This window comes from Brachypodium distachyon, chromosome 2 (genome assembly GCF_000005505.3).
Source record: "Brachypodium distachyon strain Bd21 chromosome 2, Brachypodium_distachyon_v3.0, whole genome shotgun sequence".
Lineage (NCBI taxonomy): Eukaryota > Viridiplantae > Streptophyta > Magnoliopsida > Poales > Poaceae > Brachypodium > Brachypodium distachyon.
The window spans coordinates 554455-571364 of NC_016132.3; the positions used below are offsets into that span (position 1 = coordinate 554455).

At 44.4% G+C, this 16910-nt stretch overlaps 2 protein-coding genes across 3 annotated transcripts; both read right to left on the minus strand.

Moving 5' to 3' along the window:
• Positions 1 to 423: 423 nt before the first annotated feature.
• Positions 424 to 4382, minus strand: LOC100829583 (proline-rich receptor-like protein kinase PERK9). 2 transcript variants are annotated; one of them, XM_010232045.3, is made up of 9 exons: positions 3977 to 4382; positions 2663 to 3881; positions 2177 to 2566; positions 2001 to 2087; positions 1846 to 1916; positions 1689 to 1765; positions 1467 to 1614; positions 917 to 1078; positions 424 to 841 (listed from the first exon to the last, which is right to left on the minus strand). In XM_010232045.3, exons 2-9 carry the CDS (start codon positions 3552 to 3554, stop codon positions 620 to 622), a joined length of 2049 nt encoding a protein of 682 aa, XP_010230347.1. In that variant the 5' UTR covers positions 3555 to 3881; positions 3977 to 4382; the 3' UTR covers positions 424 to 619. The 2 variants fall into 2 exon arrangements, with proteins under 2 accessions (XP_010230347.1, XP_003565837.1); XM_003565789.4 differs by having other exon boundaries at positions 2663 to 4382.
• Positions 4383 to 7100: 2718 nt separating this feature from the next.
• On the minus strand, positions 7101 to 15951 carry LOC100843249 (phosphoenolpyruvate carboxylase 4). The gene is made up of 20 exons (XM_010232046.2): positions 15662 to 15951; positions 15349 to 15512; positions 14715 to 14829; positions 14540 to 14617; positions 14393 to 14461; positions 14235 to 14313; positions 14071 to 14147; positions 13882 to 13977; positions 13629 to 13770; positions 13288 to 13416; positions 11777 to 11838; positions 11035 to 11271; positions 10543 to 10668; positions 10134 to 10235; positions 9873 to 10019; positions 9076 to 9174; positions 8758 to 8846; positions 8477 to 8603; positions 8189 to 8395; positions 7101 to 8107 (listed from the first exon to the last, which is right to left on the minus strand). Exons 1-20 carry the CDS (start codon positions 15815 to 15817, stop codon positions 7274 to 7276), a joined length of 3135 nt encoding a protein of 1044 aa, XP_010230348.1. The 5' UTR covers positions 15818 to 15951; the 3' UTR covers positions 7101 to 7273.
• Between the last annotated feature and the right edge of the window lie 959 nt (positions 15952 to 16910).

Here is a 16910-nt window from a genome sequence, read left to right on the forward strand (position 1 = left end):
AAAATATGTGCGATGGTTCAGAAGTTAATGCATTTGGGACTTGATTGTCTATTTCATCTGTAGTATTATCAAAATGACAGAAAAATGAGCCACCACGTTTGACCTTAACATCTGCATGTTGATCATGGTGAATCCAAATAATAGGTATTAAATCCAGTGACACTAATGCACGAACCACCGTACAAGTTTACACAGCAGGAACCTTTATAGATAGCTTTTGCTTTTCCTGGGAAGAGAAAAGGAAGCCAAATTGAGTGGAGATCACAGATATATTCTTTTTCCCATGTTCTCTCATGTGCAGGGCACAATCCCAACGCTGGTGCAGATAACGCCGTCCCAGCATAATTCTATGTCCTTGTCATCTCTAGAATCTAGCTTAGAAAGCATTTTCCCCAGGATTCCAAAGAAACAGGATAGAAGCGATTCACTAGCGAACACAGAATTCCCCTTCCAAGAGTTAGTAAGATTCAGTTCATCTAGACTTCTAGAGTCCGGTACACCTCGGCACACGATATACATTGATAGACAGAAAACAAAAAGAAAAGAAGCGAAAATGAATGATCCACTCAAAAGAATAGCATGAAATGAACCCAAGACAGCAATACCCTAGCTAATTACACTATGATTGCGAGTGCCTCAGGGCAGAGGCATCAACATCTCTACTCTGATGACTGTTCCAGCTGGATTGGGTGAAATCGGTCGTAAAATCTTGGCTGCCAAACGCCATCCGCTGAAACAGCCTGATCTCTGCTGTGTCAGGAGCGTTGAACATCTCGCTCTTGCCTGGCTGGACACCGTTGGTTAGATCAACATCCGCTAAGTTATCAAGAGCTCGCACCACCTGACGACACGGGTGGTAAAATGTTCAACTGCTGCTTTAATCAGAAGTAATGAGATATCATCGACATCCTCATACCTGGCTCATCCGGGGTCTCCTGGACGCCGAGTGTCGGATGCAAGCTGCTGCGGCTTCAATCATACGGAACATTTCGACCTCATTGAAGTTGTTATCCAGCCTGGGGTCCAACAACTCCCCAACGTTGCCAGTCCCAAGGGCTTCTGTGAGCAATGGCCTGGCCTGCAGATAGCTATGATGTCAGAAAATGTTGGTAACTACCTACGGAAGTTACAACTTATAAAAGATCTATCTTTTCAACCAATTTACAACAGGAGTATATCGGAAGATGTTCTCAGTTGGCTGCTCCACATGGTATATTAGTGCATTTTTCCACCACTGGCTGATTATGCACATTACATTTATGAAAAATCACGATAAAAAATAGAGCTGAAGATATGAACATCACATTGTCGATGATGAATAAACTGATAATGTAGTAGATTTTTCACATCAAGATTGAGTTACTGGTAAATGAATCAAAGCTATCCTGCGAGTGGTCTTCCATTGTTTCGATGGGTAAAATCCACATTAAGCATAATCAAGCCTTATTTTTATTAATTAAGCTTACCCATTCAACAAGGCTCTCATCACCCAATGGATTTGATGCATCAACAGGTTTTCTTCCAGTAATGAGCTCTAAGAGAACAACTCCAAAAGAGAAAACATCGGATTTCTCAGTCAACTTGCCACTCGATGCATACTCTGGAGCCATGTATCTAAATAAGAAACAATTGTCAGAGTATACACGAATGTGAACTATTATATTGTACAGGTATTTTTTTTCACTTACCCAAAAGTCCCCATCACCCGTGTAGTTACATGTGTGGCAAAATCCATGGCTAGTCTGGCAAGACCAAAATCAGCAACCTAATATATGAACAGTATCCAATTCAATAACAACAATCATATTATAGTGGGTTTCTCAAATTATGTAGATAGCATTTGACCTGTGCCTCAAAGTTATTGTCCACCAATATATTAGAGGACTTTATATCACGGTGGATTATTCGAGGATGACCTGCCAAGGAACAAAGCAAATAATGAGACCAAAGCAAGTGCAAATAATCAGTGGTAAAAGTAACTGAATAAGAATAAGCATTACAATCTTCATGAAGATATGCTATCCCTCGAGCCGATCCAGCAGAAATTTTTACCCTCGCCGACCATTCCAAAACCGGTACTCCGCGTCCTACAGTGGCAGATCAATAACCAACTATTCAGTCAGAACTCAGAACAATTCAAATGTTCTTGTGCCAACACCAAAGGTTAGCGCCATACCATGGAGATGGTAGTCCAGTGTGTCATTAGGCACAAAATCATAGACTAGTAATCTCTGGTCACCCGAGATGCAATACCCTACAAGAGAAACTAGGTGGCGATGATGCACACGACTGATGATCTCCACCTCAGCCTGGAACTCACGCTCCCCCTGCCCACTGCCATCTTTCAATTTCTTAATGGCAACCAGTCTTCCTTCGGCCAAGCAACCCTTGTACACAGATCCAAAACCACCCTCTCCTAGCAGGTTTTGAGCTGAGAAACCATTTGTGATCTTGTGCAATTCCTCGTAAGTGAAGAACCGACAGTTGCCCATGCTGTATTCTGACATTGCATCTTTGAAGTCGTGACTCCCAGCAGTGTGGTTAGTTTTAGTTTTCTCTGAATGACCTGAATAAAAGTGGGTTTGAATGATCAGCTTATTTCCCAGGAATATACTAAAAGGGTAGTTTAAACATGTGCAGCAAGTGCAGTTTATCAAATTACCTAGTAGCACTTGTGGAGAGGAGGAAGGTGAAGGTGAAGGCATCACAAACCCAGCATGGTAACCAGTCATTCTCCTTCGTTTCTTCTTGTACCAAAATGCAGCTCCTACCAAGCTAAGCACAAGAATAGCCACGACCACACCGATTCCCACCTTTGCACCATAAGACACTCCATCGCCGCTGGGCGAGGGGCTACTGTCCTGTACAGATGGACTCCATGGCTTGTTCGGAGCTGGATTTGAAATTCCAAATGTTGGCTGGGTGGTTGGCTTATCTGCTGTATCTGAGGGGGCAGAACCTGGTGCAGACGGCGTTGGCGGCGAGGTGCTAGTGGAATTAGGCATGATAGGATCTCCAGAGGCTGGGGAGGGACTGGTGGGAGGTGTGATGACACTTGCAGAAGGTGGTGGTGCCTGTGGCTCAGTCGTAGGCGGTCTTGGCGATCTCCGATGCGGCGGTGGAGGTGATTGAGCTACTGGTGGCGTGGTTGAGCTATCTGGCGGGTTAGGAGGCGGCAAATTGCTCTGGGATGGAGGCGGCGATGCGGCTGCAGGGGGGCGTAGAGGCGACGGCTTCGGAGGGGCAGCACCTGCAGGTGGTGGCGGCACTGCAGTAGGTGGCGAGGGTGGTGGCAATGCGGCTGATGGGGTGGGTGGTGGAGAGGCAACGACAACCGGCGGTGGCGGCACGGTGGCCGGAGGTGGTGTCGGAGTGGGGGGCGGTGGGGAAGTGGGCTGTGGGGGTGGCACGGCTGCGGCAGCGGGAGGGGACGCCGGCGGGTCTGCCGGGGTGGCATTGGGCAGCTTCACCGGGGCAGGGGATGCTGGCGTGGTGGCGGCGGCGGGCGATGGAGTTCCGGTGGGCGCGACGGCTGCCGAAGGCGAGGACGCCATTGGAGCCTACCACGGTAGTACCAGAGCTGCTGCTGCTGCTGCTATTGCTGCAAAAATCTTCTTGGAAATGGAAGGAATCGTTCCATCCACCAAGTTCATCAACAAAATCCGGCCCAAAATTCCGCAGATTCGCGCAGAAACCAAGCGAAATTCTCCTCCTTTCCCTTCTCCTCCCAAGAACACACGCACAGGTGAAACGCCAAGAAATCTCACCTCGAGAACCGGAAGAGAATCTTCTCGCTCAAATCAGCAAGAACAGCTCCAGCAGCTCTCCTCAACACCACCGACAACCAGGAGGGCAAAAAATCAAATCCCAATAAACCTTTCCTGCAGAAACCGAGCCAAGATCCCTCACCTTCTCAAAGATTTCACAGAATTCCGCAAAAGAAAGGAAATTGCCGAAGATCGAAGCAGGAACCAACCAACAAACCAAGCAGCGGAGACGAGAACCTTCTCGCTTTATCTTCCCACGCGGTGGCGCCTCTCTCTCTCGCAGAATCTCAGATCCAGCAGTAAGCGGCGGCGGTGGCATTCAAGGCGATCCAAAGGTAACAGCAGCCCCAAAAACAACCACAGAAGAGAAAGCCCAGCCAGCAAAGTGAAGAAGTGCAGGGGAGCCTAGCTCTCTCTCTCACACACACTTGTTTATCCCACTTCCTTCCGTATGATCCTGGTAAATTCTTGAACCAAAATTCGCCTTCCCTTCCTCCTCCCCCGTGAACCCGTGATCCTGGGCTCGGTAGAAACCTCTCAAATGGACTTCCACTCGTCCACAGTCTACTGGGGTGGCAGACAGAGCAAGAGAGAGAAAAAGAGCATCCTTTCAATGCTCGCCAGTTGCCATGCGGGGTTGGAAAAAGACTAGCACGCATTTTGTGCTTGGGCCCTTGCTGTTTCTGTTAATACGGGCGCTTAATTCCACGCGGTTTCTACTTTCAAACGTTACTGTCTTCTCTTGGTCTTAAATTACCTCGAAAGAAAATACCGCTAGTAAAAGCAATAGTGACAGTGTTTTAGACTAAATTTAGTGACAGAGTAGTATGACACTTATGGACCCATCAATTCAAGATCTTTTATGTTCTGTAGGAATTCAAATTTTATACTCCCTGACGGAGGGAGTTTTTCTTTTTGAGAAACATCTGGCTTTAATTCAAATTTTATATGAATGAATTGTTTGGGCGTTGGGCTATTTATTTCTAAATCAGATGCCAATTCCTTATCTTACGGTTAATAGATTCCAATCGTCTACTCACCTCAATAAAAGGCTTGCAAGTTGGCATGCCGTGTTACAAAATGATTAGCAGAAATTCGTGCAAGATGAACAACTGTGAGACGGAGAAGCAAGCAAGACGACCAACAGCTTCGACTCGAATCAACTACGGGTACTGATATGTAAATTCACCTAAATACATGTACGAGTAATGAAACAAGAGGAAATTAAAAAAAAAGTGTTAGTAGGTGAATGTTGCACAGTGCTATCTTACTAACACTATTTAAGAGACAGGTTACTATTTATTTACTCTGGTTCAAGGAAGCAGCACTGTTTGTTTATTTGTTTGTTTATTTAGGATGGTCGATCATGCATCTCAGTACTGCTTCTCCTTATCTACCACTAGCACGCGGTACAATTCACTATCCAAAAGCATAAGTTTGTTTGGATTTTAGCTGGGAAGAATAGATGTGTGCACATGGCTCCATGATCATGGATGGGCCTGGACCCTGGAATGGGTTCCCATTTGCTTTTGAAATATTTGACCCCAAATGCTTTTAAATAGCTTCATGTAAGTCGGATGTTCAGCTCGAGGCGGACGCGTACGTGTGGAACTACAATGTTGACAACGTGAGTTCTCACGAAAACTATGTCTGACAAGGCAATAAACATTTTCTCAGCCCGTATCTATTTTTTTTTTACTTCGGCCCATATATAAGGATGGATTTATTTGTTTTTTTTCCTTCGAAGCAATACAAGGGTATCTTCATCTAATTTGCGTAAAAAATTCAGTAATTGTTATACCACGGTTAATAAATTTCCTCATTGTGATATACGGTCAAGGTTTACTTAGTACATTTCACAACTAGAGTCCTACTATGGAGTTCGGACCACTAAATAATTGTGAGCTGTTTCAAATGCTTTGTCGGTCGATCAGCGCGTTGAATCGTTCAAAGTTAAACATCTCTGTAAAACACTGTAGCACGAATATATATAATCTGTTGACGTTTCTTAAAGTTGACCCAATATACAGTGTCGAGTCCTTTCTCTTGCAGAGTAGACTGAATAGATAATCGGTCCTGACAAACTTAGCTCGTCGCCATAACTAGTCGATTTGAACCACTTTGACTCTGGCTGGTTAAATTAACAGTGATAGTGGTTAGGAGATCAGGTAGTATATTCTATCGAAATCTTATACTCCCTCCGATATCATATCAAACGACTCAAATTTATCAAATATGTATGCATTTATACCTGTCTAGATACATACAATAGAAAATCACTTCATATGTGACGGGGAAGTATGAACATGGGGCATGGGGCAGTGTGTGATGCATAACGTATACCACTACAATATTTTGTCTCTTGCTAGCTTAAATTAACAGTGAAGAATCAACTGCCGCATAGTAACAAGAGATCTCTAATAACAAACAAACAAAAGAGTAATAGTAAGTTCGTTATTAGAGACGGCTTGCCAATACAATTTACTCATAATTAAACCGCAAAGTCACAGAAGAGCGATATTGATTTATATCTTTGACGAACATAGTGCAAATGACTAATTAATTAAACCCGCAAACTTTATTTTTTGACAGCTCAATTATTGATTGGTTAATTATACTTATACTGTACGTACAGTTCCTTAAATATAAAAGGGGCTATGGGCAATGCATGCATGGGACTAATTCCAGCTTAACACCACCGGCGCCAAAAAAATATTAGTGCCAGCTGATCAGCTCATGTTGCATGTGCTTGTGTCACTTGGATCACACCGTCGCTGCATGTGTACGTATTTTCGGTTGACCCCTGGCTGGCTTCACTAATTAAACAAGTCTCATGTGACACTGATGTGTGAGTGTGAGGGGCCTAATTCCAGCGTCTTTCGCTTTCCATGCATGCAAATTAATCGAAGAACAGCTAATGTCCACACTGACCTAACCATCAAATCTGTATGCCTCAGGTTCTTGCAAAGCAGTAGTCAGTACGGATAGAGACCTGTTTCATGTTATGCGTCTGACGACAGGTTACCTGACCATACATGATTTTGGTATTGATAGAGAGCAGCATCTAGAAGCAAAAAATATATGAGAAAATTAGACAGTTTGGGGCGTGATGGCGTAATATGATGCAACAATATGAGACGGGAGCTAATCTTCTTAGGATTTTTAAAACTAATCCTAAATACTGTACAATGGATCTTCTAGATTGTTGTTATTTTTGAACTGAATGGGCCTTTCAGATTATTGGAGACATGTCCTGCTCCTGCAGGCAATGGTTGATGCAGCAGGGTCCAGCCGGGCCAATACGAGAATGGGCCAAAGAGGACTGGGCTAAATTATAAAGCACGAGACAGAGAATGTGAAGACACAGACTTTGTTCTTCTGAAATCCTACAGGCTAGTTCAACTTCCCGCCAAAAGAAAAGAACACAAACGAGTAAGGTGGGTTTGGATTGGAATCTAGGAGATTCCACAAACGGCAGAAAGGAAAGAACAAGAAAGAAGAAAGGGTCAGCCGGTGTTGCGCATCCCAGCGGCGATGCCGTTGATGGTGATGAGCAGCGCGTCGCGGAGCTTGCGGTTGTCGTCGTCCCGGCGCAGCCGCCGGAGCACCTCCACCTGCAGCATGTTCATGGGGTTGAGGTACGGCAGCCTGCTCTCGATCAGCCTCCTCAGGCTCCGGTTGTTGGCCGAGAGCTTGCTGTGCCCGCTGACAGCCAGCACGCAGTTCTCCGTGCGCACCAGCATCCGCCGCAGCTCCTCGCCCAGCGCCCGTCGCTCCGGCGCCGCCACCAGGGCGTCGTCGTAGTGCTTGGCCATGTGCGGGTCCGCCTTGGCCACCACCATCTCGATCAGGTCCAAGGTGGACTGGAAGAAGGGCCACTCGTTGTACATGTCCTTGAGCTCCTGGGTGAGGCCCCTGTCGCGTGCGTCCTGGAGCCCGGCGCCGACGCCCAGCCACGCCGGGAGCACCATCCGCGTCTGCGTCCAGGCGAACACCCACGGGATGGCCCGGAGGTTCTCGATGCCCAGCGGAGCCGACGACCTGCGCTTGGCGGGGCGGCTGCCGATGTTGAGGAACCCGAGCTCCGCCTGCGGAGTCGCCTCCTGGAAGTAGGTGATGAAGTCCGGGTCTTCGTACACCGTGCGCCGGTAGTGTGCGCAGCTGACACGGGAGATCTCCTCCATGACGTTGCGCCAGTTGGGGTCACGTGGTGGATGCGGGGGACGCATCGTCGCCAGCAGGACAGCCGTGGTGTATATCTCCAGCTGACGCACCGCCGTCTGCGGCAGCCCGAACTTGGCCTGCACCATCTCGCCTTGCTCCGTCGACCGAAGAGTCCCCTGCATTCCATTCCATTTCAGAAATAAGCTGATTCTGTTCTAGGATCAATGCTACAAAGGTTCTTTTGACAGATCTCTTACCATTACTGAACCGGGAGGCTGTGACTGAATGGCGAGGTATGTCGGCCCGCCCCCGCGGCCGATGCTGCCGCCACGGCCGTGGAAGAGCGTGACCTTGATCCCGAACTCGTTGCAAGCCGCGACGACGTCTTCCTGAGCCTTGTAGAGCTCCCACGCTGCGGTGAAACGGCCGGCGTCTTTGCCTGAATCGGAGTAGCCCACCATGACCTGCAACACACGGTGGACAGATTCTCTAGTTTCAGATAACTTGGCAGAGATGAGGATTCAGATCTCACAGAATTCCACGACCTCTTGGTGCCCGTTATGGTTCTTGATGATATGCTCCCTGTACCAGTCGATAGCTAGCAGCTTCCTGATTGCTGACCCGGCTTCTCGCAGATCTTTCACCGTCTCGAACAGGGGAACAACCCTTAGCCTGTCCAACAATGACCAGACACTAGTTTTATCCAACTTACCAATTGTCATAGATGCTTTAAGGTTCATCAGTTGGTCTGATCATAGAGCTGTATATTGAAGATGACAAGAAATCTACGGTGAAATTTGTGCGTAAATGTAATAATCATACTTACGTTCCACCAGGACATGGCCTTCCCAGGTCCCCACTAACTGTTAGTCTTGCGTCTTTCTGCAACAACTCAACCGCGAGGACATCACTGGCCTGCAAGGAAAACAAGCTGTTTAATTTTAAAAAAGTAGCTAGTGCTAAAGGCATGTAGCATAATTGAACACTTGCAAACCAAAAATTTGTGCTACCCAAGTAAAGTTTATGATCAGGCATATAAGTGTTAATGAGTTAAGTGCAGGTCAGAACTCTAAGTGCAGAGAATGAACAGTTGAATGCTATATTCATTAGTTCATGATATTATAGAACTGTTGTCTTTTCATACATTAGAGGCCATTGAAATCACATATGCTCCAAGCGAGTCGCTCCCTAGTTCTGCAGTGACGCGGAAGGTGTCAAGAACTTCTTGCACATCAGCAGCAACCTAAAAGACAGGACACAAAACACAGATGTAAATCTTCTAAAAAAGTACGTAATCATAAAACTTCCACCAAGATGTTCTACAGAACATCAAGCACAGCATAACTTCTGTTCCAGCTCCTCTTCTACAAAATACGTAGTCATAAAACTGCCGCCAAGATATTCTTGTGTATCAAGCTTTCAACCACTAGCCAGCCCACTGCCTATACATTCCATTGAAAAGAAAATACTTCTACTCTACAGTTCAATGAAAGTTGACGGAGCCAAGAATGTTAAAAATGATGTCGGTACCCACCAACCGCTGCACAAATCAATGGCATTTTACAACCTCAGCTAACAGCCTAACAGAGCAGTAGCCATGTTGGCAATAGCTAAGCTGAGCCACTATAGATTTTGGCAGTGGTAACTCCATGTAAGAGGCAAAGGCCTACTATATAGTACAAACCAGCTTATTAGTATTCTGAAACAAAATTCCACATTCAAGAATAATGAGATCGAAACCAAATGGCGTCTGTGAATTCATAATAATACCTTAAGTATTTCTAGCTCAGGGCAACTCACAAACTAGCATCTTATCCCGACTCCATAATACATCTTTTTACTTAAAGATAGTACGATTCAATATTTCTATCTCCCATGTAACAAATCAAGTAACACTGTAACACTAGGATTTGAAGTTGATTTATACAATCAAGAAATTACCTGTATGTATGGGGGGACTAGAGGACGCTTCCCTTTTAGCTCTCTAGTCAAGAACTCCAGCTTCTTTTCTTCATCCCACTCACTATAAACACCAAGATCCAAGTAAGACGTGACAGCATCAAGTGCTTCTGTGTGCCGGCCCGATTCCTGCAGAAATGAATATGTGGTTCTATTCATCACTGAACTTTACCTAAGCCTTTTGGAGCATTTGGGAAATTTAGATCTGAGAAATCACAAGCAGCAGCAGTAATCATTGTATACCTGGCGCACGTCGAGCTTCATTAAAACCATACCAAACGTTGCAACCCGTCGTATCAGATCTGCTAACCGGCCATCGGCAAGAATGCTAGATCCACATGATTGCTTCACAAAATAATTGAAGGGTGTTCATCATGTTATTTGAACATTCTTAATTGATGCAGTGATAATTTGTACTCTTTTTCTACAAAATTAATTGCATACAATATTGAGGGTTATTCTCATGTCCAATCAGTGTTTATGCAGAAAAAGTGTTCAGTGGCAGGATATGGAAGAATGCTAAGAATGCTTGTGTTTTTTCTAGCATTGACGCCCTCATGCCCATATAAGTAGCGGCTATCTAGTACGGCACTCAAGCCATCAAATGACTAACCCAATATTCTGCCAGCCATAGTTATTAATGAAGACTAACCAGTGATTTGTAGCACAAGATCAAAGGCTCTAAAAGTTGATCCGCTGTTTCACAATATTCTGCAGGATCATAATCACATGGTAGATCCTCGAGCAGAAGCTCAAGTCGTCTTCGTGTCTTCGCCATCTGATAACAATTTGTACAATAAGAATAATCAACCAAAAACGTTTAATTATGTAAAATATATTGTCAAATTTGATTCAGAATTCCAGATTCTCCAGATTCAAATTGTATGTTCTGTTTCTAGTTCAGGCTTATATTTTGGTTAGCAACATTAGAGATAGAAAGAAATATTTAAGAGTTGAGAGGAGAGAATAAAGGAAGCGATGGGATAAGCATCACTCTACCACGTAGCAACCTACCAAGTTCTACTCTCTATCGTTGCTATTTTCCTTAGTAAGGTGAATTTAATCCTGACGAATATGAACAACTTTACAATTAAAAAGTACCAATCCATATGTTTGTTTAATAAACAAGAAATTTGCTTCTAACCTTTTCTTTCACGTTACCAAGGACAACCCTGTATGGAGTAATTCCTGGTCTATCGGATAGGCTTGGCTCTAGAAGCTTCCGGAAGCTTGTCCGGCCAATCTTTGATTCTGTGAACAGCATTTTCCTTAGTTGACCACCACTAGGAGTTCGACCTATTTGTGATGATCCTGACACGGAGTGACGACTAGGAGAATGCAATGGACTGTCATCACTTCTTTCTGCTGGAATTTGAATACCCTGGAAAACACAAACAAAAGATTGATGGACAAGAACAAAATAAGTACTCCCTCCGTTCCTAAATACTTGATTAAAGAGAGAATACCTAGGAGGAACTAGGCATGCTTTTTACTTAGAAAGAAAGCCACCCTGAATTCAAGTAAAAGAGGACTTGAACCTGGCTAGAGGTATTGCACATTAACTACCCCACCATCCAACTGAGCAGGGTCTTTTCCTTTATTGCTTGCGAAACGAAAAAAAACACATTTGCTAAGAGTTCATTTTTTGTTATCGTACTGGTCAGGTTCCATATAACCTAACTTGATATTATCGAATCTACGTGGGGCCATAATTTGTATGGCGCCTTTTCACAACATTTCACAATAATAGTTGCCAACAAACATGCTATGAGTATATTGTACCAGAATATTAACATTTTAAATTCAAAACTGAATTGTCTAATGAGCTTCGTATGAAAAGTGTTGACATATTTTACAAGATACCACAATAGTCTAATAGTTCAAACCTGGCGCTTCTGATTCCATGGAAGTTTTACCATTCTGATTTGAGCTTCACAATCATTGCATTCTGCATCAGGTAGGTCCTCGAGGTTAGAAAACTAGTTGAAGGCATCATGTCCTACTAAAATGCCACTGCAAAATAACAGAGATCGTGCACCAAGAAACTCCAGTGTTTATTACAGACGCAGCAGATTATACAGAATGTTAAATCCTCGTTACGCAAGGCCTTCTAAAGTTTTAATTATAAATCGATTGAACTATTTCATATATAGTATATGATAATTGGCATTCCAACGATGTTCTATATAAAGCATTAAATCTTTTCAGACGTAAATATATAATAAACATCTCAAATACTTAACGCTTTGCTAAGTCCTGGTTGAGGAGCAGCAGGTAATGATGCAGCTTACTCCCTCCGTCTTGTTTTCGTGGGTTTTTTATTTTCTGCCCGCAGTCCTCTTATAGAGGCGCCCAAAACTTTTTGCCATGCTCCTCCCGAAAATACCCTTGCCCATCATTGGCTCCATTCCTGTCGCCCGCGCTAGCATGCCTGCATTAAATGCTTTCCTATCCTGACTGCAGCCTGTGTGATTAAGCCAAGGGTTGCATGCAACGCTAAGGCCGTGTACAATGGGATGACGTCAGTCTTCTCTTAACAGGGCCTGCACATAGGTTGATTGTTGATGTGGAAGAGGGGGGGAGTGAAAAAAAGGTTTGAGCATTCTATTAACTAAGAGATGATCTCTTCACAAGAAGGATGAGTCACTTTCACCTTTTTCACATTTACTTTATCAATTTTATTCACTTAAACATTAATTGCAAGATAGGACACTAAGAGATAACCTATTGTATAAACATGTTTTATTGTCCTCTTTAAATAACGTGGAACGTATAAGACAAGGCAGTCTTATCGACTATTGTACATGTCTAATTGAACCGTGATTGGGCTTGCAGCCTCCCGAGGTGACGTGGGAGCAAGCGAATTAGGAGACGAAAAAGCTAGCATGCTGTCCGTATGAAGATACACAGAGAAAAGACGCAACGCAATGGCTAGCAGGGGTTTAATTAGGGTAGAAGAGGAATTTCACAACGTAGCACACCAGCTGTTTTCAGCTCGCTAGTATCTGTGTTAAAACTAAAAACCTAGCATAAATGGACGGAGGAAGTATTAGTTACTCCAGGAATTGCCAACCCATGTTTTGCCTTGGTTGTAAGGACAACAACATCATTTCCAAAATGGCATCGCAAATGTGCACGTCGGAGAAGGTATATAGTTTTGTGCATACTTACAGTTTAAAGTTAATTATGTTTATTTCAAACAGTAATTATTATAGCGAATCAGGAAATTTCGAGTTAACCTAACTGATTGACATGTCTCTGTTTTTTTACGAAAGCATCACCAATTCAACATCTATTGCTTGTGTAAGCCAGTCTATTACAAAAGCCAAAATTGGGAACTTGAGTGAGATGCTTGTATGATGCATCACATAAATTTAGAGCTCAACAAAGAATCTACCTGTACATGATGGGAGATCAGCACCAGAAGGAAGCTGTGCAGGCAGTGGCAAGTTATGCTGATCTTTTACACTGTTCTGTGGTCCTGTTTGGGTCCAGGTACCGGTCTTCTTGTCTTCGGATGCTGGCTCTGAGGAGTCCACTCGAATTATCAACATTTTTCTTAAATAAGTGAACTACGGATGAAGTTAGTGTAAGAGATACTCAAGATTATTTTTACGCCGTGGAGATGTGTTCTTGCTAACTAGGCATTTCCAACAGTGCCACCATTGGTGGCAACACACCAGCTTCTAGTCAAGGCTTTAAGATAGATAAATTATGTGGATGAACCATGAACCTTACCTTTGAGCAATATTTCTTTAGCTAAGCTTGCAAGCTTTTCACTGCATCTCTTGATGGATAGCTCAAAGCTGAGACTATCTAATTCCCGGATGTACAGGTCGATTGCCATCCACCGGGACAACAAGGAAACATCCCTAGTCACCTGCGGCGCAGACAAATGACAAATGATCCTATCATCTGATTGCGTAAAGACTAACACAAACGAAACTATTAAATAAGCATCATTGCATCACCAAGCCAGCTATAACCTTACTTTTGCTGTAACATTAGGATTCCCGTCTCGATCACCCCCCATCCATGAACCAAATTTGATTGGTGTGCAGGTTAATGGAAGCGGCTTGCCAGTATGCTATATGCAAGGTATTAAAGGAAAGGGTTAGACTTTCTTGTAGGGAGTTAAACAGAGGTTGAACTCATCAAATAATAGTAACCGTATTCCAACCTTCTTCAGAGCATTGCTAACACGGCGAAGATATTGTGGTATCGCTTTCCAGAGGGATTGCTCCACGATATGAAGGCCTACAAGAGAGGGCAAAATAATGCGAAGTAATGTATATATAGTAGAAATCATTGTTGAACAAGCAGCCAGAATGCTTAATTGCTTACCAGCCCTAGCTTCGTCAACTGGTGTCGGTTTATGGCGTCTCAGCTCATCGGTCTGCCATAATGCTGTGATTTCCCTAGCCTGCATAATCATAGTTATTTAATTAACAACAGATAAAAAAAAGTGGGGTATCGAACAATGTAAAACCCCTGAAGTATACCAGGTCTTCTATGAGCGTATCTCTATCCTCTTGGCTAAGATCAGGGCGTTCATTAAACTCCAAAAGGTGCTGCAGCGCAGTTTCATCAGTAACTGAAACCGAACAAATAGTAAGATCATAGTAACATCATCATAGATATTAACTCACAGCTACTCTAAGGTGCTTGTATTGCAAAGTTCGCCGATTTATTTGAGTTGGATGCGCTGTCAGAACAATTCCAACCCCCTGCACAGCGAGAGATAGAAATCAAATATAGTATCAGCTAACCATGATCATGCATACCGACAAAATGCGGGCCTCATTTTCTACAGGAAAAAAATACCTGTTTGCAGACAGTCTTATAGAGTTCTTCTGGAGGAACACCACCTTGAATCAACTTGTCAAATATATCATCGCATGATTTTGATAGGTGCACTTCACTACGTGATTTACGAACCCTGTATAGAGAAGATAAAATATTTGTTCTATGCATCATAACGACCAGTACAGCATTAAACTGGACCTTTCACTATCAATGTTTGGGTGCCAAATAGTGTATAGATGTTGGATCATATGATTAAAGAGGGAATAAAAATACCATTTACTGAATTACAAACTACACGATGACTATGCAACATGCATGTGAAGCCAATCCGCTACACGCGGCATATATGTGGTTAGCAAACACAAAACTATATTAAAAACACTAGGAGCCTGCTTGGAATGGGTGTTCTAAAACTAAATACCAGCCCCCAATTCAAAATACATCCATCCCAAGCAGGCCCTACAAGTCCAGTTCTTTAATCTCCGAAGAGGAATGTGTGCTTCTGTAATAAAAAGCTCAACACTCCATCAGACATGTGTTTCTGTGCAGGTTCTATCTACCACATTTGAAAAATTCTGCAACAGGAAACAAATTAAGAAGGCATGTCGGTGGTGCAGGTGCAGCTAGCCACGTAATGATCAATATAATGTACCTGTGGTACGTCTCGGCGATGCCCATGAGGTTGAGGTAGTGGGAGAAGGCGCGGGCGAGGCAGAGCGAGTCCTCGAGCGAGGTGGCGGACAGCTCCGCCTCCAGCTGCCGCTCCACCACCGCCGCCGTCTCCTCCATCCCCGCCGCGCGCATCGTCACGGCGCTCTGCCCGATCGCCCAAATCCAAACATAAATTTCAGTTCCGATCAAAATTCACACAACATATACGTATAATCGCAGATAAACAAGGGGATGCGTGCGGCGGGGACGGGCGCGGCATTTGATCGATCGGTCGAGATGCGAGGGCCGGATACCTGGGCGAGGATGCGGTTGCGCTCGAAGAGCTTGATGAAGTGGGGGCCGAGCTCGCGGAGGAGGACGTCGTGGAGGAGGCTGCCGAGGAGGCGGCAGTCGTCCTCGAACGCCTGGAACGATATCCCCTCCGCGATGTCGTCCGTCGTGTCCGTCATCCTCCTCTCTCTTCCGCCGCTCCCGCGAGAGAGATCGTCGAGATCGGCAGCTCCAGAGCCCGGATCGGTGGTAGATTCGTCCGATCGATGGAGAGGGGGGAGGCGATGGTGGGTGGTGCCGGAGAGGAAGACGGCGGGGCGGCCAAGTGGAAATGCGGAGCGGGGAGAATGCGAACGAGAGAGCCAGAAACTGCAGTGAATTTAATTACTACCTCGCCACGACGCCATGCCATGCACCGCCTAGCCTAGCTCCGTGTCTCTCACACTTGGTTATCGTGTCGGCGTGGCTGTTTTTTCTTTAAGGCGAACCTTTCTTTTTTTTTTGACAGCTTCTTTAAGGTGAACCTTTTTTTGACAGCTTCTAGTCTTTAAGGTGAACTTTATTACCCACGAACGAACAATGGTTACAATAATTCCTCAAAGAAAAAGAAAAAAAGGCTACACTAATTTTTTGCTAGCTAGCTGCCGTCCATGGGTAAGATCGACTCAACAAAGTCTAGTCCTCAAGTAACCCTAGAAAAAATTGCTGAAAGATCTGTGATCTTCTTTTATGGACGACTGATCTTGTTTGGTATAAGCTGATCACGATCTTCGGGAGTTCATTTCGAGGGATCCCAACGCTCGGTCGGTCCTAAACCCTAAACCTTATTGGCACGAGTCGCCAGTTGTGATTGCAACCCAGCCAGGCAGGCAGAGGAGTTAGCCGGAGTACGTTGTACCGACGTCCAAGGGGCGCACTCCCATGTAGGAAAAGTAGGAAAAGACTCTCTGCTGCATAGTTCCACGGAAGACATGCCATCATAATATCGACGTACGAAGCTTCAATAGGCGAGGGAACCTTAATTACCATGTGTCGCCTTGTCATGAAGCTGCCATACAAGACATGCGATCATAATATATAACTCTACTCTAAACTTCATGACCGACCAAATGCGGAACAATATCAGAGAGCTAGTCTGGACCGCATACATAATATCATCATTTGACAATCTTTTACAATTCTTCAAGTTTCATGTGCTTTTCAAGTCCATAAATTGGATAATGAGTGTGTTATTTGCATCCACTGCACCCACATGATACAAATTCTAGATCT

Excerpts from the sequence above, each read along its gene's own strand:
- LOC100829583 (XM_010232045.3), bottom strand. The coding sequence starts at position 3,554 with ATGGCGTCCTCGCCTTCGGCAGCCGTCGCGCCCACCGGAACTCCATCG. Across the intron at positions 1,917-2,000 it reads AGCATATCTTCATGAAGATT|GTCATCCTCGAATAATCCAC; the intron begins GTAATGCTTATT and ends GTTCCTTGGCAG. Across the intron at positions 842-916 it reads GGAGACCCCGGATGAGCCAG|GTGGTGCGAGCTCTTGATAA; the intron begins GTATGAGGATGT and ends CCGTGTCGTCAG.
- LOC100843249 (XM_010232046.2), bottom strand. The coding sequence starts at position 15,817 with ATGACGGACACGACGGACGACATCGCGGAGGGGATATCGTTCCAGGCG. Across the intron at positions 14,314-14,392 it reads ATACGCTCATAGAAGACCTG|GCTAGGGAAATCACAGCATT; the intron begins GTATACTTCAGG and ends ATGATTATGCAG. Across the intron at positions 11,839-13,287 it reads TGATCTCCCATCATGTACAG|AATGCAATGATTGTGAAGCT; the intron begins GTAGATTCTTTG and ends TACCTGATGCAG.